The sequence below is a fragment of the Homarus americanus genome, unplaced genomic scaffold, assembly GCF_018991925.1.
Source record: "Homarus americanus isolate GMGI-L3 unplaced genomic scaffold, GMGI_Hamer_2.0 scaffold22250, whole genome shotgun sequence".
Lineage (NCBI taxonomy): Eukaryota > Metazoa > Arthropoda > Malacostraca > Decapoda > Nephropidae > Homarus > Homarus americanus.
Window position 1 is genome coordinate 6,037,027 of NW_024741189.1, and position 24,058 is coordinate 6,061,084.

General features: G+C 37.8%; 1 protein-coding gene across 2 annotated transcripts in view; it reads left to right on the forward strand.

Annotated features, from left to right (window-relative positions):
* Positions 1–24,058, forward strand: part of LOC121875785 (protein tramtrack, alpha isoform-like) — a 235,643-nt gene that overhangs the window by 129,312 nt on the left and 82,273 nt on the right. Inside the window, exon 6 of one of the 2 annotated variants that reach the window (XM_042380483.1) lies at positions 15,448–18,205. The exons of the other annotated variant lie outside the window; for it this stretch is intronic. Within the exon in view, the coding sequence (XP_042236417.1) occupies positions 15,448–16,178 (731 nt within the window). The 3' untranslated portion in view covers positions 16,179–18,205. Of the gene's footprint in view, positions 1–15,447; positions 18,206–24,058 lie in introns of those variants that run through there. 2 annotated transcript variants of the gene reach the window in all.

The following is a 24,058-nucleotide window of genomic DNA, read 5'->3' on the forward strand; positions in this document are numbered from 1 at the left end:
TGGGCTGGGCTTGAGGGTACTATTAGTAATAATTATAGTGATATGGAAGTGACGAGCTTGTGTGTGACAGATTGTCTCTCGTGTACATTAAGGTGAGGAGCAAAAGCTTCCACCTCTTATCTTCCTCAGTCAACTATTGAAACTTTTTATCAAGAAACGAAAAAAAACGCGTATTTGGTAGCGCTGTTATTTTGTTTATCGGTAAATGAAGAAACTTCACAACGTAAAGGAGAAAAAAATCTTTTAGAAGGTGTCGGGACGTGACGGCTACAGCTATTAGTTCTAATATGGTTGAGTTTGTGTTGTTATAGTCTAGGTGTTTGAACTGTGAAACAAAGTGCGGGCTGTAGCTGTCATGCCCCGAGGAGCCTCATATATGCATGTGTATAGGGAGCTTTAAAATGAGCTTAACGTTGTGGTTGTTCTTTGAGAGAAACTTTGTAAAGAGAGTTCTTATATCAGAGTAATATATGGAATAATATATTCGCTATTATTTATTCATAAGTTAACACAAAGTAATATAAATGCAGAGGCAAAGAGCATCCTCACACGCTTTTCCAAGAGGCTATGAACGTTCACTCCGTAGCCGGATCACTTTAACACTGATTTCCGTTCATTGGCTGGGGCAAGCTGCACCTTGTAATCCGCTTAGCTGATTGGCCCTTTGTGATATTCCCTTGTGCGTGCTCAGCCAATAGCAACCGTGTGAACTAGTACTGGATGACGTATAAAATTTCCCACCAAATTCGAGCTGTCCATCCGTACAACACGTTAAAATCGACCTGTATCAAGTAACGCAAATCAGGAAGATGTTAAAATGATACGACTACACAACTGAGAGAGTTTTTCATCTTATTATTATTATTATTTATTATCTCGGGTATCGTAACGTGTTCTGGGCTGCCGCTGTCTGCGGTGCGTCGTCCTGTTATTATTGAGGGTAATGTAATGTACCCGACTCATCACCACTGTATGACAGACAAAATCTTTGCCTTCTCGATATAAATAAATATATATATATATATATACATATATACACATTATGTACGACGAACTGTTTTGGATAAACTGTTAATTACTTTATAATGCTTGTCTAATTCCTTGTCACCCTTCACCCTTGTTGTGACCCCCCGGTTTCGACTTAGTCCTTATTAACTAGCAAGACTTGTGCTTACGATCGTCAGCCAATCATCTTACCGCTCACACGTCGTGATCAAATCAACAAGTTTTCCATTTGTGGGTTTTAGTATCGTTCGAGAATCTGGGAATTAGAAATATGCAGTAATTCGTAGCGAAACTTTCATGGCACTTTTTTTATCTTAATTACGCTCAAGGAGACGAACTAACGAGCCATACACTTATTTTCCTCGAGTGTTTATTTTTCAGAGTTCATTTACAACTGATGGCTAAATTAATCACACTCCTACACTGGCTGATGTAATTTCGTTTATCTAATCCCGCTGATGAGTGAGTCAACACACTTGTTCAGTAACTGTGTTTACCTATTCACTACGAGGCTAAATAAAGCGATCGAACTACACTAAAATACAAACAAAATCCTTCAAAATAAAGCAACAAAAAGCAATAATGTATGGCTTGGTAGACAAGTTTTCCGAGGGTGGTGTTTTGTTTACAAATGGACGGTTCCCGGCAGACACCTCAAGCTAGTAAAGTAGTGGTGTTTTACGGATGCCTTTCTCTATATTCATACCTTTTGTAAATTTTGTAAATGTCACATATTGAGATAGTTGGGTAAGGCAATTTATATTATATATATATTTACCGGGTGTAGATTATTGACCAACGTTCATATGTAGAAAGGGTTACGTGGACTGTTATTTCGTTCGTTTGTTTAGTACAAAACTACATATCTGTTCTTTCTATTTTAGACCAATCTTTTTTTTTTGGCATTTGTATTTCTTAATAGTGCATTTTTTCTCTTCCTTTCTACTTTGTTTCCTTGTGTGATGTAGTGTTAGGACATAGTTTAGCAAGTTGATATCTCACACAAGTCTATTTGGCCTCTTAATATAACATAAAACAAGTTGTGTTCATTTGGATAGTTATGAAAACCTTAGATAATCAAGAGTGACTTAATCTTAAACATAAGAATTTTATAAAATAAAGTTTTTTTTTAACTTTCATTGAGTCAATCAACAATAACATGCCTTGTGGAGCGTAAATTATTGGTATAATTTTTGTTAGTGTTTTGTTTATGTTCAAAACGGCTCCTGTTAACAGTAGGCAGAGGGGACCCAATAAGCTACCTGACACTGTAGAGTCACGCTCAGTCTTCCTAGTGACTTGCCAAACTGCTGGCTGACTGATGAATCCAATGGACTTATCTATTGTAATGTGTGGTTATCATAATCATATATTTTTGTACATACCACAGCACATAACCCAAAACGAAAAAAAAACGACCTGTTTTTTATAATTTTATATACATGAAAAAAGTAATAACCTATAGAAGCATTTAGGTCCTGAAGTGCTACTTTTTTCGGTGTATGTTTGTATAAAAAAATAATAATAATAAAAAAAGACTTTTTCAACTGTCTTGTGTGAGGTTCTGATAACCACGCATCACGTTCTCTGTTCCTGTATCCCATTTTCTAAGATCCCGGTTGACCCAATAGTACAAGCCTCCGAGGCACTCTACACGTCCTCCACACTTTGTTTTTATAGCTCGAGCGGGAAAATAAAGTTTATGGAAAAATGTTGTCTTTTATTTCTCATTACTAAGGGTTTGTATGTTTGGTGTTTGTTGATGTTTTACCTTGTGCATGGTAGTGTTGTGTCTTGATGTTGTCTTTACTTGCCAAGTTTATAGTTTGATAAGTAAATTAATAGAGTAAATATAATATGTAAATGTAATATATAAGTAAAAAATACAGATATAAATAAAACCTTTATATATATATATATATATATATATATATATATATATATATATATATATATATATATATATATATATATATATATATATATATATATATATATATATATATATATATATATACAGAGTCACAGACTCCCAAAAGAATGGCTGCGAGTTCGATACCTAGCGGGAGTGAAGGAGTAGGTCCTTCCGGTGCACCAACCCTAAACACTCGTCAGTATAATGAGTCAGTTATCGAGAGCACTTCTTGATGATGGATTAACTCCTTAGTGACCTAGGAACCTGTCCGTGGGTTGAGGCAACACGTAGGCTGCTCAAAGTTAAGAATTAGTTCTACAGTCATCCTGCCACCCTGAGTGTTAGCAAGACAAGAGGACAAGGCTTACAAGAGTAGGAGTATAGGGTGTAGTTGTATGCTTGATATATATATATATTTATATATATAAAGCGTGCAGCTGTTAACTTCCAAAAAATACCAACAGGAATTTCAGAGAATTTAAGAGTTGAGGTTATAAGTTAATAAATATCAAGAAATAAGTGATAGAGAAGCCCAGGCAGTTCCTGTATCACCAACGTGAAACAAAAAGAATGCAATGGTTACTTGTATTTCTTTACCTCGTCACTAACGGGGTCTCTCACTTAACAAAAGATGATTACGTAAAACAAATAAATATTGTGTTCCGCCTACTTCATTGTTGACTACAACGTGTTTACTTTTTACGTTATGACAGTAAGCATATTTTCTGATCTACACACCTTTGTGTGTGTGTGTGTGTGTGAGTGTGTTATACAAGACACAGATATTCATGCACAGATACACAATTCTAGATGCATGTTTGTAAACTCATTGAAAGCGTATGACAGAGACTATACTACCAAATATATCGAGTGACACAACACAAATAGAGACAAACTTCGCAGACTGCCACCAGAAAGACAGTTGAGACGTGTGAGACAATGAGACAAATAACACTTGTGACGCATTTCTCTGGCCGCCTGTAGCTCACCTGATCATCAGACAGACCTTGCTGAGCTATCTACACCTTTGTGAAATTTCAAGAACGCATATTAAAGTTACTGTATACGCATAGAAAACATTTCACTGCAACAATGATAAATATATAACAGTCTGTTAAGAAATCTTCGTGAACACTGTATACTTCTCTTGATTTTCCACAGATCACTCACACAGCTTCTTTCTCCTTTTATGGCTGCCTACCTTAAGAGTTTGCTCCTAGGCTCCTCCACCACCCTCCTGAAGGACTGTTATCAGCGACATCCTGCCGCCCCAGGAGACGCAGCATCTAGACTGTTTATGTGAGGCAATAATCCCGCACCAGTCAAGTCTTCCTCACTAAATCTAACCAAATACTGCTCCACAGCACAATCTGTAAAGTTATAAACTCCAGCTACCAGGCTCGTAAAGGTTACCTAAATACCAATTGCGTAGAGTGGCAAACGAAGAGAACAGACATCACGTAAAGCCGAGTCCTCTTGGAAAGTTACGAGCCATAAGTGACGACCCTCACGACGCAGGCCACCATAGTGGAGCCTTGAATGAGCAATTCCCTCGCTGGAATACTTATCGCCGAGGGACAGTGACGTCGGACAAGAGCGCTCGAAAATCGTCATCGAAAGCTTATCGTGGACTGTTGGAGGCTGGAGTCCATAGTAATTACTCTTGTGTTGCTCGATAATAGGAATGAGCAGCGGGCTGTTAGTCGCAGCCTGTGATAGTGGTTCAAAGGAGATGAGGAAGTCAGCGTGAAATTGATTAGAAAGGGCCACAGGAAACGGGATGTTGGTAGGCCTGGGAGGCTGGTGGGAGGCTGGCAAATGTGATAAAACTTAATTGTATGAATCTGTGTGGTTGATGTGTACAGTGTGTGAGTTAAGTTTGAATTATTAGGAAATAGTTTAGGTCTGATATAAAACTGCAAACATTACTGTGAGACCGACAAGAAATATTTCTTCCTCCTAACATTCCTAATTATTTTCTATTTTTTACCAAGAAGAAAATGAGAATTGTAAAATAGGAAAATAGGTGCACTACAACTAGATATTACATGACAAATATGGTCTCCATTTCTTGAACGGCAGAGCGTAGGTGACTAATATAAGAGGCACCTTCTCCTTGACTTGATGCACTAACAGCCTGGAACACATGGCTCACCAGTCTGGTCTTTACGGGGTTCGACGAATCTGGCGCCCAACGGATTTAAAAACTTGAGATTTTTTTTATTCAAGAGCTAAAATTACCTGAGCCTTATAGGGCGGAGGTGTATCTTCTATTTGTAAGTATCCTGAACTTGTTGCTCTTTTGGAATTCCTTTTAACTATCTACAAATGTCTTCAGCTGCGGTGGTAGATAGGCCCGTGTAATCTCACGCCAACTACCTGCTATCATCTCGGGCAACATAGTGATCCCCCCTCCCCCCATCAGGGTACTTGTGAGTGTTATGTGGTCTGAGGACCCAAGGTTCTCTTTGTGCTGCACAAGAGGCAAAGGTGCGGCTTCTTTTGATCATAACACTGATTTCTTCGCGTCTTGTGAGCCATCCACCAACTCCCCGGAGCTACTGCAGTTGAAGGCACCAAGACTATATTGATCCGCCGACATGGTGCCACGGATAACTTGCTTACAGTGAGGAGCGAGGCAGTGAGATGAAGAGCTATACAAAGACGAAGGACTTTCGTGTCGAGCTGAGTATCCAGAGAAGATTTTAAAACTACCAATAGTCCTGGAAGGGCCTCTGTTAAAGTTCAGGAGGTTAATAACTACGACAGGTAAAGTAACCTAGGTGGTTGTGTGGATAGAGCAGTCGCCTCCCGTCCTAAGGGTCTCTGGTTCCGAGTCGGGGCACCCCAGTCCACCCAGCTGTGAATGGGTAACTAACTTTCCAGTTTGGTAGTGACTGTGAGCAAGTACAATATCAACCACACTGACCCCTTGTTATGTGCCTCACATAATAAAGACTCGCCTGTTGAGACACTGTCCATCATGTATATTATAAGATTTTCAAGGTCGCTGGGCCGAAGAAAGAGGCTGCGGGTGGCCATATTATGAACACCTTACACACAAATGGCTTCGTATTCGATAAGATAAAATGGAAATCTCTGCGGCTGCAAGATTTAACTCCGGCGTGCGTGCGTGTGTGTGCATGGACCCAACCTTAGTTCTTGTAAGCATATTAACTCGTGTATACCAAACGTAATCAAACAGATCAAAGAAATTTTCGACCCTGCACAAGACTTACTCAGTGAAGAGCAAAAGGCCACATACTAGACACATAGACGAGAGATGATAGCTAGAAGACAGACTGTGGTGTGATAATGACCAACGAAATGACATTAAATACCAAATAACATCATTCACTCACCAAATGAACCCTTTATTACCTTTAATATATTACCACCTAAGATATAACTTCAAAAAAAATTACAAAATCATGACCACAAAGAATAAAAATCCTCCCATTGTACTTTTTTTTTAATATTTGATGATAATTGTGGCTGGTTCTCCCTTCACCAGTAAAATTGGTATCAATCTTCATTAAAGCTTTTCTATCAACTCCCTCTATGATAGTTTGATTAAATTACTCAGCAGAAATTAAGTGGGAGATAAAACTGAATTATGGACACAAAATTACCCTCACAGCTTTGAGGGGGAAGAACCGATTACTGTGTGTGTGTGTGTGTGTGTGTCCGTCCGTGTGCCTGTGTCTGTCCGTGCGCATGAGTATGTGTCCTTCCGTGTGCATGTGTCTGTGTGTGTCCGTCCATGTATATGTGTGTATTTACAACTGTCTGTATCAGGTGGAAGTAAACGGAAAGAGAGGAAAATAGAAACACAAAAGAAAACGTTAGTTCACCCGGGAAAATATCGCCTTGTATACACGACATTAAGACATAACACACCTACGTTGTCTATATACAGGCAGACATAATGTATGATGCATTTACACAATAAACATACATCTCTCTCTCTCTCTCTCTCTCTCTCTCTCTCTCTCTCTCTCTCTCTCTCTATATATATATATATATATATATATATATATATATATATATATATATATATATATATGTATATATATATATATATAAAATCTATGTGTGTATTTGTAAGAGTTAACAATAGATGAAACAAAACCCCAGTGGAATAAGATGAATCATTCGAGTTATAATATGTGATTCCAAAACTTTTCAAAACTTGATCACAAAGTATAAGAAAATAATATAATCATCCGTTATGCAGAATTGGTCATTATGCAAATTAGAATACATTAATATGAAGGGAGAATAACGCTAAGATTTATTTGTTTCTTCACTTTTCCAGATAGATTTCATTTGGTGATTGTGATTGTTGTTTTCACAGTGTTTAGTTGTATGGTGTCCGTTCTGATGTCTAGTGGTGACGTCATTTGGACAGTGGGAGGTCAAGCGAAGAGGTAGAGGTCATTCTAGGATTAGAAGGTCAAGTGTGATGAGGGTCAGAGGATTCTTAGGTCAGTTACTGTAGGTATGAGAGAGAGAGAGAGAGAGAGAGAGAGAGAGAGAGAGAGAGAGAGAGAGAGAGAGAGAGAGAGAGAGAGAGAGAGAGAGAGAGAGAGAGATATGCAGTCTCCCCCCAAAAAGTATCGTTACCCCTGGGGTAGCTGTGGTCATTGTGTTGAGTTGTCTTAGTCCACTAGTTGGCGATACAGTCCAACACAGGTATTAGTGTATAACATTATCTACTATGTGTGTGGATCAAATTATCTGGCAACACTTTCCTACAGAGAACTAAAAAAAAATAAAAAATGACCAATAACTTTTTTCCTGCAGATATTTTATAAGTACAAATGTTGTGTATGTTTGATTACTGTTACCAATATTGGGAGCCGGCATACCAACATCGGACGATGCACTGGCGAATATATCAAAGCATTTCGTCCAGTGTTTGAAATTATAAGGACAGAAAAAGTAGCGATATTTTTTGGGAAAATTATATGTACAGAGATAGGTAGGTATAACATAAAGACAGACAGACAGACAGACAGACAGACAGACAGACAGACAGACAGACAGCCAAGTGAAACAGATATCGGTATAGCTGTATTTAAAACAAAGCCGCAGTTTTATACGGACTTTGATCCTAAGCTTAGTTTTGACACGTTTATTCAGCTCATCACAAAAGCGCTTTCCTCTGCGAATTCAACTCGAGATAAAACCTTGCTATCCATAAGTTGGGCTTTCCACAAGTCTCCTATCTGTACTATAAACTCCATGTAAACAACCTTCCGTGTCCACAAAAAAATAAAGTTGAATAGGTGTTTTTGTGCTCAGGAAACCTTGTGTGCAATGCCTAATTTCGTCTAAAAATAATGTTTAAATCTATCTACGGTAAATAATTTTTTTAATAATTTTACTTCTGGTGAAAATCGTGATTCCAACTCCAGTCCCCCCCCCCCCACTGTAAACAGCAATATTTACGCCACAGTCTGAGTGCTACCTACACCACTTCTCCTGTGTATACGGTATATTTCATTTTTCATACAAAGTGATTAACATTACGAAATCGGTAGGTAAATAGGACCAAAGCAGGATATGTAGGGATGAGACCAAGGCTTTCAAATGATACAAGTGAACTACAGTATTATCAGTGGGGAAGAAAATCGTCTGGCGTCCCCATAATGAAGGGGTTAGTGGAGATAGTCTCCGAAGGGCCATGACCACCACACCACTGAACAGTTTAAGACACGTCTACATACCAAACTAACACTAAACTTCATTTCCTTTGATAATGTGGAACAGGAACGGGTGTTCATCTCCAGGAAAAGACTGAACAACAGCTGTGCAGGTTAAGATATCACGCTCGACGACAGATTCTCAATATATGTCGTGCAGTTCGCTATGAGGTCCAGCACCGCCAGAGGAACAGATAAAGAACTGAATATACTGACGTAGAGAAATAGTCTTGTAAAACAATTTGTAAACTGCAAGTGAAAAACATAATAACTAGAAACTGGTCATTATTGTGTTATTGATTTATTAGCGAAATTGAGACCGTTTATTTAGCCTTAATAATACAGATGCGTTGTGAACACCATTAATACTGACACAGTTGACCCTTTCAAATACTGATCACCATGTGTTTAATGGGACTCGTTTGAGAATACTCCCTCAGAGGGAAAACACTTTGTCGGTCAACCAGTTAAATTGTCAGGAGAGGCGAGCACTGACCTGATGACGCAGCCAAAAATAGATAGATAGAGGGATAGAGGGATGGATGGATGGATGGATGGATGGATGGATGGACGGATGGATATTCAGTAAACTCGTCATTTAAGTTCACATTGATTTAGCATAGACAGTACAGGTATACAAACAATGTACAGTTGGCTCCACTCCCTAGTTTACAACTTAACTTTGCCAATCCTCTCTCCCTTTGAGGTGTGAACCCCGAACTCTAAAGAGTGTATGCGAAACATTCACTAGTGAGTGGGAGGGAGAGGGAAGGGGTGTGTCGGGGTAGGTGTTTTTCTAAGAGGGGAGACGAGGTACTGGGGGTGAGGAGGGAAAGTGTACAGTATATCAGTTGGGAGGGTTTAGAGTGCACACTAACACTGCCAATACCGACGGGGTTTCCTCAGCTGAGTGTAATCGTCTAGCGCTAGCCAGATGAAAATACTAAAGTTACAATAGGATGAGAGGGGAACGAATTCATGTTGTAAGTAAAATGTTCCTTTGAAAAAAGGGGTCATTATGAGCAAATGTATTATGGATTTGACTGAATCTATATCTTGCTGAAGCACCGACGATTTGTTTAACCCCTTGACTACTAGATGGAACTTCCCCAGCTGAATAAAATCGTCTGGCGGTTGCCAGAATAAAACAGATAAAACATCGAAACTATTATTTGAGACCTCTAAGCAACAGTTATATCGCCTTGCTTTATAAATTGCACATCCGATAATAATAATAATAATAATAATAATAATAATAATAATAATAATAATAATAATAATAATAATAATAATAACAATGATAATAATAATTATAATAATATTAATAATAATGTTTTCTTTTTACTGATTTAATCTCACTGTTTGGCACAATTGAACTATGTGGTTTACTGATTCTATACCGGACAGCTGCCAACTAAACTATTTTTTTTCACATCTTTTGTTTTACAATAAATGTGTTGCCCACTTCCTGATTGCTTTGCTGCGAATTAATCCCTTCAGTACGATGCATTTTTTATTCAGCTGGGGAAGTTCTATCTCGTAGTCAGAGTAAAACAACATATAGATTCAAAGCCACAGTACTCTATCTCCCCCCACAGAAAGACACCTACCCCGACACATCCCTTCCCTCTACTTCCCACTCACTAGCGAATGTTTCGAATTCGGGGTTCACACCTCAGAGAGAGAGAAGATTGGCGACACTAAGTGGTAAACGCAGGAGTGGAGTCAACTGTACACACAGAGCAGGTTTACAAACAATCACCAACACCATGTAAGGTCCCTTTATGTCGCCTATCGAGAGTAAATAATTATAATTTACCATTACGGTGCTACTGTGCATAACTTGTGGTTATTTGGATCCACACGTGTCAATACATCCACCACTTGTCTGACCCCTATTTAAACTTAAACAATATGTAACAAAATAGCTTCATTTTATGGGTTGGTTTACACATAAAAGGAAGAGATCTACAATAGCTCACATTTTCAAGTTTTATGTTAGTCATCCATAAAAAGTTTGAGCTTAATGAATAAATCATTACTTTTTCCAAAAAAAAATTTCCACAATATTACAGTCACTTTTAATCCACAATTTAGCGTCAGAATCTCAAGGGGTCGTACTTTGATGTTTTCTCTCCAAAATGTGTGAACGTATTTAAAATGGCTTATTCAAAGTGCGACAAATATATTATAATCAAATTAGCGTCAAAATTATCAAACTGTTGATATTCAATGAATTCTAATATCCAGAGTTAGAGTGAAAAAGATATATAACGGACGAGTCATTAAGAAACTGGACCCAGGTGCAGCAATTCGTGGAGGATCAAGGGAAAGATTAAATACCCCAGCTTATTTCAGCTGATAATTAAAACACCCTAACGATACCTGGAGGGGTGAGGTTTGATTACGTTAGGTTCTCTATGGTCTTAGCTTACGATCTTCAAAGTTAGGGTAGGTTAAGTAAGGGTCTCTAAGGTGTTAGGTTAGTGTTACGGTGTTTAACCAATTGAAAAAGCTGGGGTGCCTAATATTCACGTGATTCCTCTTGGTTACAGTCCACTATACCTGACCAGGTGGAGTAGCCAGGTGACCATCAGCTTCTATCACACACACACACACACACACACACACACACACACACACACACACACACACACACACACACACACACACACACACACACACACACACACACACACACAGGTACCAATGATACTCACGTTATCTTGCGTTAGTCAGCCCTATACTCGCCTAGCCTAACTAACTTGACCGATAACTTTCTCCCGTATCATATTTTTTCCTTTGCAATAAATTTCATTACTCTATACTATATGCCTTATGGTTACAACTTCCAGAACAAATTCCTGTCTTACCTTACGTTACCATTTATATATTAAAAACAAAATATAAAATAGATTTAACTTCGACTATAGCAAATGAACGTCCATCTCACGTTTAGTAAATGAATTATAACATAGAACGTAATAATGAATATTTATTTACGTCCAAGACCCTCTCAGTGGCACGAAGAAGGTGTTTACTGACGAACGAGAGAGAGAGAAAGCAGGAGAGCAAGAGAGCCGGAGAGAGAGAGAGAGAGAGAGAGAGAGAGAGAGAGAGAGAGAGAGAGTCTTCACATACTCGATCAAAATATCGAAGATGAGGCAAACTGAAGGATTTATTCGTTCTTTTTCGACAATTTCTAACACCTTAACTGATATCAAGAGTGTTGCTCCTCGCCCTTACCACGCATACATCCTAAGTAGTCAGTTCTGGTTAGTCCAAGTTGAATCAGCGATAATTGTACTTCTATTTATCAATTTTGTATTCGAAAAACCTTGAATGCGATGATTTAACCCCTTGAAGATGTTGATTTAACCCCTTGAATACGATGATTTAACCCTTAAATACGATGATTTAATCCTTAAATACAATGATTTAACCCTTAAATAAGATGATTTAACCCTTGAATACGACGACTTATACCTTGAATACGACGACTTAAGAACATAAGAACATTAGAAAATAAGGAGTCTGCAATAGGCCGGTAGGTCGGCGCATGGCAGCTCCTGTCGAGAGTTACAACCACTCTCTATCGTCCATGAATCTATCTAGCCTTCTTTTAAAACTTTTCAGCGTCCCAGCATTTACTAGAAAGTTCCTAATGTTTTTCCACTCGTCCACCACCCTATTTGTGAACCAGTTTCTTCCTATCTCCCTCCTAAACCTAAACTTATCCAACTTAAATCCGTTGCTACGAGTCCTATCCTGCTCGGATATTATAAGAACTTTCTCTATATCTCTTTTATTGATTCCTTTCACCCACTTAAATACTTCTATCATATCTCCCCGCACTCTTCGTCTTTCTAGGGAATGCAGGTTTAGTTTCTTTAATCTATCTTGATAGGGAAGGTTTCTAAGTCCCGGAATCATTTTCGTCATTCTTCGCTGCACCGACTCCAGTGAATTGATATCCATTCTATAATAAGGGCACCAGAACTGAACAACATAGTCAAGGTGCGGCCTGACTAGCGCAAGATATAGTTGCAGTAAGACCTCTGCACTTTTATTACTTACACTTCTAGATATAAAACCTAATACTCTGTTTGCCTTATTTCGAACATTAACGCACTGCTTTCTAGGCCGTAGGTCCGGGCTTACAAGTACCCCTAAGTCTCTTTCACAAGTCGACGACTTACCACCTTGAATACGATGACTTAACTCCCTGAGTACGATGAATTAGCTCAATGAATAAGACACCTCAACCCCTGAGTAAGATGACTAGTCTTTCGAGTAAGATTACTTAACCCCTTGAGTGCAATGACAACCCTTTGAGTGCATTCACAACCCCTTGAGTGCAATGACAACCCTTTGAGTGCAATGGCAACCCCTTGAGTGCAATCACAATCCCTTGAATACGATGATTTAGTCTTTATGAACACGATGACCTATTCCTTTGAGTGAGAAGACACTGCACTTAGGGAGTTGAGTCATCGTACTTGAAGGCTACAAAAGAGAAAGAAGAGAAAGTGTTAAAAAAATACCACAAGTGATACAAGTTCAATATATACAATACACAACTACCCATTCTCAGTGAAACCGGCTCTCTCTCTCAAGCGCGCACGCACACACACACACACACACACACACACACACATACACACACACACACACACACACTCTTTCTCTTCCTCTCTGAGCAGTAGTAAAACATTCTTCCTATCGCTACACTTTTTTGAATGATTATTATTTTTTGTAATTTTTCTTTCGTGTTTTTTTCATTGTTCATATATTTTGTTTAATTTTTTTTTCCTGTATCCTGACATCCTTAAATAATAAATAAGTATTTTTCGTATTCATATTTTTACACCTGGGATTAACCTGATATATGCAGTAAGCCAAGTTAGAGTTTACGGTGGATATGTTACAAATGAATAATACAAAAATACACAACCAAATGAGTGTATTTATGTATAAAAAACATATTCCTCTCATTAATACAATCTCTTAAGGCTATTACGTGTTTGGGTGCAGCGATAAACTGTCCTAAACTGCTGTTGTATCGTTATTATTGAGTCAAACGACCTTGTGGAGAAATCCATGGAAATATAGCCGGTGGGTCGTCCTACCCTCGAAGTCACTCTACGTTTTCAATGGGATGAGGTATCTAGTAATAGGGTGATAAAAGTTAATGATTGTAATGATGATAAATGATGATAGATGATGATAAGAAGTATAACACATTAAAGAAACAAAAGAAAAAATCGTAAGAACTAAATTTAAGCCCAAAATGACGTAAATTTAGTCCTTACAGGTTTCATCTTACTCTACAATATAATAGCATTGTCCAATAAGATGTATTTCAACAATTTGTCACCCCAGATGTGTACGCCTGTGTCCCAGTGTCCAGGTGTGTCAACGTGTGATTTACCTGACCAGTGTAATTAGTAACACACTCTTAATGAAACAGAGTCTATGTATTATTAAATGTTACAATGTTCTCTCCACAGCACACCAGCCTTACTCTTGGTCCTCTCCTCACTCGAATGTTTATTTTATCAGTCTTGATTGATTACAAAAAAATAAATATCGAGTTTTAGGGATTTCTGTTATTGTCCCTTCACTTCAGCTATCTCCCCTTCACTCCCTTCATCGTCCCTTCACTTCATTCAACGTCCCTTCACTTTATTCATATACCCTTCACTTCATCACCCACCTCCCCTTCCTTTAGTACACCAGGGTCCTCACACCTCACAAAAGGTCACCTCAACACCTCTCTCCCTCCCTTCTCGACACCTATTAAACTTACCCTTCCCCTACCTACCTCCCCTCCCCTGGGCAGGCCTCCTCAAACGTCACCTTCAGCCAGCCCCTAAACACGCTCGATATATCATTCCAGTAATCCATTAGTCTCCCTCCAACAAACTCTTCCATTTTCCCCCAGTTGTTGTCACTCGTACCTCCATCTTCATCCATATCCTTCAAGTATCCACGAATCAATGCTTCAAGGTTCGTACGTTTAATTTTCCTCGTTAATGGAGACTTAACTCAGCTGACTGACTTGTTAAATAAAACCCACAGTACAAAATTATGAAGTCCAAAATAGTAAGGACATATCACCAAGACTCTTAACTAGATACGCGGTGCTTTTAAGACAAGGGCTCATTAAAATAAGTTCTCTTAATATAAGAATTAGTTAAGTTATAGAATCTTCGTGAATCTTGACTCCTAGACTTTCATTCTCAAAGATTTGTAGTTTATTAATGTCCAGGTAGCTGGAGTAAGACAACACATACATACGCTCGCGTCCATCAACAAAATCACCACTATTCTGATCACCATCCTTGTGCAGTGATGTTAGTGAGCCAGCTGGATGAGGTCTCACATCCCCAAGTATAGGAAAAAGTTAACCTACAAACCTTAGAGGTTCAGGGCCCACTATCATACTCTCCCCCTTAAGTCCCAGCTAAGCTTCTCCTTGTTCTTGTCCTGTAGTTTATTATATTTGTTGTCTTAAGTTTATATCTGTTTCTATTTCTGGATTCTCTTGTCACATAAAGGTGACAGAATCCAGAATTAATCCTCACTATGATTCTCCTCTCAAGATCAACTTCAGTATTGTTCCTTTATATTCCTATTTTCATCATGTCACTTCAGCTCCCTGATGTCTTCTTGGTTAATCCTTAAGACTGTTGTTGTGGTCTTGTTCCCGAGTTTTTATCCCGGATTATTTTCTGTCATCTTGTCCTCTACTTGGTTTAGTGTGCCGTGCCCGGCTGCTTGTAGCCCCGGGCCGGCTTGACCAGTGTTCTCCTACAGAGTGGCGCGTCAGGATGAGTCGTCCCAAGGAAACGCCCACAATCCGGCCGCGCCCTTCACCAGGCCCCCGGGCCCCTTCCACAGCTGTATCATGTGGACGTGACTCAGCCCGTGGGCGGCCAGCTGACCCTGTATGTGGGCGCCGGCCACTGCCAGGCCACGAGGGTGTGTGTGTGAGTGAGAGTGTATGTAACACAGGTATAGACCCACTGAGGCAGCTTCCCTCTATGCTTCCACCCACCTCCAACGCCCTTGTGCTGCCTCCTGGCGTCTCGCTGCTCCAGGCGGGCGTAGGGCTTTCCAGTTTGGGCGTGGGTGGAGGCGTGGGTTTAGGCGGCATGATGGGTATGGGAAGTGGTGCTGGCCTGACTCCCTCTGTAAGCATCGATCTTCCGGAGGCCCCGATAATGTCTGCCGAGGAGGCCGCCTCTGGGGTTCAGATGGGTATTAAGGTTCGGGGGTTGGACCTGATGCGCTATGGCCGCCTGGAAGACGGTGTATACAAGTGTAGCGAATGTGAACGTATACAGATCCCCAAGACCTTCAAGACGTCGTACTCGTTCCAGCGACACGCGTACCTGTACCACGAAGGACGGCCCAAGCGCTTCCCCTGTCCGGTGTGTGGCAAGGAGTTCTCCAGGCCAGACAAGCGCAAGAGCCACCTAAAGGAGAAGCACGGCCTCTTCCAGCCCGATCCTTCTGACCAGCCCGAGTTCCCGACCTCCTTATAGCGACGGCCAACAGCTAGGCCATCTTGGGAGCATTGGGCAGGTTTTGGACATTTTATGGGTTTAGATGGGTTACTGTAAATTCTACTAAAATAAACAAATAAGAGATAATGTTTTGGGCAGCTGATTGGTTGCACAAGTAGAGAAATAATTATCTTCTTTAAATTTTCTCATAATAGACTTCTTCATCTCCTCTTTAAGTGCTCTTTTACGGACTTGTACAATAATTTAACTAGATTTTTCATGAGCCAAAATGATCAAAGAAGAAAAGCGGGTTTCAATATGAGTAGATATAGTTAAAAACGTAAAGTATATAATAAATTATATACATTTAAACACCTACACACCAGCAACTGTTTTATATTTGCTGCCGTATTGTAAAAAAAACATACTCGATAATACAGTATGATACAGAATACAACATGTTGAATAATACTTCGTTTATGGGCACTATAATTCAATCAACTAACTTAAGTAACACAGGTAGCTCCTCCTCCTGAGTTACCTGGTAGGCATTTAGCGGTACAAAGCAGCTATAGAAAAATATTCAGGTAAACTGTTAACCAAGTCAGAACGGAAGGCAAAACATCCTTTGGGTAAAGTGATACGTGATGCAGACTCGTCCACTTCATGGTGAGTTCACCCTCTCCCGACGCTCCTCTCACACACACACCAAAAATCAACGTGTGTAAACCACACAAGAAAAATACATCATGACTTATTATAACTGAAAGTGTTTTAATAACTTTATAATGAACAGAGGCCAAACTGTGTCTAGTAAAGCCTGAGATATTTGACTAATATATAACTACATCATTAATTTCCTCATAATAAAATAATGTAAAACATAATCAAATGCACTAAAACTGACAATTATTAGGATATTCGTGCATAACTGTATTTATACTCGAGAAAAGATAAACAACAGAATCATAGGCAAGAGAGAACGGCTATAGACAAGAGGAAAATTAGCCCCCCCCAAATTATAGATATGACAAAAACGAAATCATGGATGAATTATTATCATAACTACGAACTTGGGAGTCTCAGCGCTATATAGTAAACACAGAACACACACGAACACAAAACCAATCAGAAGACATCAGAAATTCACTCTCTTCTCATTGGCCAATCGCAGGATGGAGGGTAAGGTGTGGCGAAAGAGCGTCCAGCAGCCAGGCTATGAGTGGTTAAAGAATATGACGTCACTTTGTTTTGTAATAATACATAAGAAATTCTAACAACATTCTCACGGTGACAGCAGATGACAAGAACCAAATAAAACGTAACCAATACAATCCTTGGATAGGTCTGGTGAGGTTAAATAGGTTAAGTTTGATTGGTTCGTGTCGTCTGTTTTGATACATGACGTAAAGGGCTCCAACCAATCATAGCCTGGTTGTTGGACGCTCTCCAATCCATACGTAGATATCTAAACATGAAGTGGAGGAAACTGTAGACACGTGGAGTGTTTTATTTTCCCTGATTTCCAGTACAAATACCACGATGGTCTCTCATACAAGGGAGCTTCATCTCAAGTTTTACGCTATGACTGCACACAAAATATTTAAAACAGAAAACTGTATATTACGTGTTTATTAATGCTAAGAAAGAAAGTGGGATTTTTTCCTAGTGAGTTTAATGTTACTTGTTATTAAGATCATTGTTACCTTGTTACTATATTCAAAATGTTTGATTGATTATATTATAGATTCTTCGTTATAGCGTCTTCGTTATAGCTTCTGAGGTTCTAGTTACCATTGTGTGTTACGGAGTGGTCATTCAAGTTCTGACAGCATAATATTTTTGCTTTCTTTTTCATTATTGTTTTCCATAAAATTATTTCATTCAGTCATTATAGTCAATTTTATTCCTCGTCTAAATGAAATATATGAAGAGTGCAAATTAACCCCCGAAAAAAAAAACACCTGATTATTCAATAAATTAGTCAATACATAAATTACACGACTGAATTATTCCTATTACGTCACCTTGATTGTTAAACCATTCAGTCGTAAACACAAAACACACACACACACACACATATATATATATATATATATATATATATATATATATATATATATATATATATATATATATATATATATATGTGTGTGTGGATAAGATAAATCTTGATAAAATCACACAGGGAAAAAGGGAAACAATGGAGCACCTTAGCTTTCGTCTTTATTCAAGACATCTTCAAAGGCAACTGAATTACATGGACTTAACTTGACTAGTCACGTCGCCCTTTCTCTTAAGCTCCTCTGCGTGTGTGTTGGTGTTAGTATGCGGATTAGTGAATGTCATGATTATGACCTGACCTCATGTTTAATAAGGTCACCCTGTGTATTTAAGCCTCTCTCCGTCCATGTAATTCAGTTACCTCTGAAGATGTCTTGAATAAAGACGAAAGCTAAGGTGCTCCATTGTTTCCCTTTTTCCCTGTGTGATTTTATCAATATATATATATATATATATATATATATATATATATATATATATATATATATATATATATATATATATATATATATATATATATTCGTAAACAAAACATATCTTCAGCAACACTGAAATTGACACAGTTTATTCGGCCAGAATAATAGAGCAACAACAATATTGACACGGCTGAGTTTTCCAATGTTGCAGCTCTTGGTAGGCTTTATTTTGACTTCTAAATTTACAACTCCAATTAAAGTACATTTCAAGGTTCTCCTTGTTATTGCAATTGCATTGGGAGTGCAAATATATTTAATAATCTTCAAAAGTTATAATGGATAAATAAACTACCAAAAATAACTTCTACGGAAACAGAAGAATGATCACTCTCAGAACGATGTGTACATATATATATAAATATTTATTTTATCATATACATTAGATTCAGTGCCACATTAAATAATTAATTGTTGAGAGAATTAAGTTTATTAGCTATATCACTGATGAGACATCAGTTAAGTCCACCATTGTTTATAGTTATTTTTTAGGACGACAAATTTATGGAAGGTATTGATCGACTCAAACACTGTTCCTTCTAGTTATGATATTCACCAACCTTTGTTACCAAATATTTTTCTTTTTTCTTCTCTCTCTCTTTTACTTAAGGGAGGACCAGCGAGCAGGTGTTCACTACACCTTCGAGTACATAACACAATCTTTCTTATAACTTACAAACGCACAATTAGAGCCAGACGCATTTGGGGAACTATTGTTAGCGCACCAATATAATCTCTCACACACTTATATAAATGTGCCATATTAGACTAGGGATGAATACATTATATAAATAAATATATCTATATATAATAGCAGCAGAGACGTATGTGGCTGTAACATATTTTACAGGCCTTTATAAGACGGATAACGGAGTCTTCTGACGTGTTCTGTAGTGTATCAGTAGGTTAGTGACCCCCCCCCCTCGCCCCTCTAATTCAAAAAGAACACATACATTACCATGAAAATGAGTGTTTCTAAAAAAAAAAATAATAATAATGATAATAGCCCCACTTATTCTTCCAAGAGTCAGATCACTCGCTGCACAGGTCATTCATGGCTTAGTCTGGTTTTCACGAAATAAAATTGTTACTCGTGATTTCTGTTCATTTTACTACATTAACTAAAAAGAAAAATAAGAATAAAGTCAATCGCCAGTAATTATCCATATCTTCCGTATTTATCAAAGTCTCGCATATTATTAGCGAAGACGAAGACAAGAAATCAACCAAGTAAACAATTTTGCTTCACGAATGCCAGTCCTGGGTTACTCCATATTGGAGGTTCGGGAAGAGTGCCGTCTACCCTCGATTTTAATAATTAAGCCAAAATTTAGAACGTCGAGGGAAACACGGACACGAAGGTCACTTGGATAACGCGGAATCTTTGAAAAACATATTAAGTTGTGATAGCAGTGGGGTAAGTACTGTATTTCTACTGCCAATACAATAGGATACATTTGATGAATAAACTAGTCGATAATCTAAGTCAGAAGTGAATGGCGGGAGTCGTGAGCGCATAGTAATCTCCCTCACAGACTTGGTAGACAAATATTTCACAGGTGAGAAGATAATTGTATTTCTCACACTAACAGGACCGCGGGTAAGATGGTGTTAGCTTTATAATTATCAAAATATATATATATATATTGTATCGCATTTAAAATATTTCTAAAACCAATACAAATCCTCCGATAACCTTTTCTGATATCAAAGGGAAGTTGTGGCGTCCTCTTGTTGTCTGTACTTTATCGTCGCGTTGACATGTGAGAGGAGTGTACAGACGCTACTCACCAAATATTACTATGGCAGCATATCACTAACGTCTCCGGACATTTTGCGTTGCGAAATAAATGAAGAGTAAAGCAGAAAAAGGTTTAAAAAAATGTTTTATAACAAAATAATGTAAAACAGTTGAATAATTCTTCTCCTCAAAACTTTAAAATGAACAAAATAAAATATTAAATCAACGCGACAGGAAGGTCGTCTATAATTAATGTGTTTCTCAATAACATTTCCAATAATTTCGGAGATAAAAGTTATAACATTCTTGACGTAACACAAAAATCAATCAAACAATACTTGTGCCCAACTTTCCATCTTACCGTACTTGACTCGCGACATGATACAGTACAGTAAACACACCAAGATCCCACAACTTCGATATTGACGATATATCTCTCGGATCTTTCAAAGGTCTTCGGCAATTTCTTGATATCAAACTTGTGTAGTACAAAACTGTACAACGCTTGGAGCTCTAGAGAAGTGATGGCTCAGACTAGAGGTTCTATTTAGATTTGTTTACAATGTTTTAGGTTCTGGAGACTCGGTAGCCTAGAGCGAGTCAGGTGAAGACGAGGCCAACAACACGCTGCTGCCTGGCCCACGTGTATCGTTTGGCTCTAAGAAGCTTTTAACTTTTACACCGACACCACTAGCAGATTCATCCTTTTGGTGATATCCACTATAAGCAGGCCTGTATCAGGTGTTTATCCTTTAGTCCTGGTAAAAAGTGACAAAGGACACCTTCAGCATTTAGATGTTTAATGTAGCACTCATTTGATGTCTTACGGGGCTTCATCGTGCCCAGTGGCGATATAAATCCACTAGGTGCAGCTCTTAACTATGACCGCTATATTAACATCAACACAGTGTGTTCATACAACACAGACTCTTCCACTGCAGTGCTTAATCACCAGAGGAGTATTTGATCCAACGCATCAAATAGCCGAACAAGCTACAGGCCCAGTATGTCACACAGCATCATCGCTCGCGTGTATCTCCTTCAGTGATGATAGTGTGTGTGTGTGAAACAGTGGACTTTTACCTCCTTTACTGCCAAAGTTCGGTGTCTTATGGCCACGATGGGTTTTTTTTCATCACCCCTCACTCAGGTTACAGGATAATGTACACTGACTGCCATACGGTAGGTCGACACTGAGGCATTTTTTTGTTGTTGTTTCTTGGAGAAATACAAATCTCGTTGGCGGTGAGTCAAGGGGGTACAAGAGTGTAAAACAGTGATTTTGTTGAACATTTCAAAAGGGAATTTAATGTTGAGCCAAGTTACAAGACACTACACGTCACCCAGATGTTTAAAATTAAATGCAGTCATATTGTTACAGGTTCAGCCTATCATTGATTACATATTTTACTCTGTATTGCAATATCTTCCACACTATAGTAATTGACAAATATTTGTTTACAAAAATAACCTGAACATAATAAAACAAGAGTCAGACCTTTAGAATGTAATTCTCCTCAAAGGTTTGAAAGTCTAGACAAAATCTTGATGGGTTGAGGACACGAACAATGAGTGACTGTAAGATGTTACGTTTAGTGTGATAATATTATTGCCATGTTTCTCAACATTTAGCGAAACTTATTTCCCAGTTCAACTTTCTCGTATGCTTTAAGTTAAACGTAATATTACATACCATATATTTCTTGTTTGTGAATGTTAAAAAATTACCCCCTTTTAACCAAAGATAGTACCCAGTACCTCACCTTACTTCATAAATATTTAACACATGGCTAGACGACAACATGTTAGAGCTGCCTCATGCACCATTTTATGTCTGCTGCATGAGACAAGCTCCTTGAGAAAAAAAATTCATGTGAAAACAGCTTTGTATCTTCACCTGTGTTATTTTGATGTTAACTAGTTATTGTATGAGTTACAGCTTAAGGCGATCATCAAGACAACGTGAGTTGATGATCTATACAAGGGCCAATGTTGTGATCTGACGGCACGACATGGTATTTACGCCATATGTTTTGCCAATAAGAATTCACTCATCTCAATACACACACAAAACAATCCATAATTAAGAGAAATATCGAAATCAATTTAAAGTGTTATTAATGTCATGGAAATATCACTGTCTGGTTATGAAAACACAACACCAGACGGTAAAAAAAATATATACTGTATATATCAAACGGTTAGCTCCAAATTTGTACCATTTATACTCCTCAGTTCGACAATAAGAACTTCTTCACTAGTAAATATGTAATGCACATCAGGATAAAACTCATGTATGTGATTGGTTCTTGTTTCTACCCGTACATGAATAGACAGCATATAACAAGGAGTGTAATTAGTTCTACAAGTACACATTAATTAATTCTACAATACAAGAAGTATAATTAGTTATATAAGGAATATAATTAGTTCTACAATGAGTACAATTAGTTCTACAATAACAAGGAGTATAATTAGTTCTATAATAACAAGGAGTATAATTAGTTGGACAATACAAATAATATAATTAGTTCTACAATAACAAGGGCTATACAGTAACTAGTTCAACCAATGTCCTCTAGCCAAACCCTCAGCCACCCGTCTGTGATCTTATATCCAAAATATGATAGCCTTAAAATGTAAGTCTAACATTCTCTCTCTTTATTTTTTAGTCTCGTTCTCTCTTATGCTCAAACACATGTTAAATCCCCGTTTTTATCTTCCTCCATAATGTCATGGACTATAATCTCTAACGTTACATAATTATATCAATTCCGTGCTATAATCCAGTGTTTCTTTTACAGGTCGTCACATTGTAGGGAAGAATTATAGACACCACAGTTATATGTCTTTTTCTCGCAGGTTGTATTACTCACTGTTGTTTTTCTTTCTGGTTGTAATTATAGATGTATCATGACTTTTTTTTCAGAATTGCTGATGAAATTTAAACGAAAGAAAATTCTATATACGGTATTATTTGTGTATACAGAATTATAGGAATGATACTAAATGTTAATAATTATCTCATTTCTAATCATTGTGGTTGGATTATTATTAATTTTGTTGTTGTTGCTGTTGTTGTTGTTGATGTACTGATGAAATTATTCTTTTGTTTAATATGTGGACAGGTTGTCTAAATAGACCATTTCACGAATATTTACACCATCTTATTTATTTCTGTTTTATGAAGTCGAGTTTGTGTGGTGAGAAAACTCTTAGAAAACAATTTAGATTTGTTATGAAAATGTTAGATACAATATATATGACTTGTTTGTTATGGTTAAATTATATGAATTTCGACTTGATTCACGCACACTTAGAAATTACGTTTCTCTGTAATCTACACCTCGGTAATTATGTTGTATAATAGTCAGAATAACAATCAAATATTTACAAAATTTAACAATGTTAAATATGCTTTAAAAATTGCAATATTTAAAATCATGCAATCAAATGTTATCAAAATCTAACAATGTTAACTAAGTGGTTTATAAATGTTGTCAAAACCTTCACCTTCAACTATAATGTAACAGTTAAAATTACATACACAAATGTTAACAAAAACCTCATCAGGCACTAAAACAACTAATAATTAACCATCATTATTTAACCTCAACACTAAGTCTTCAAGACAACAGTCG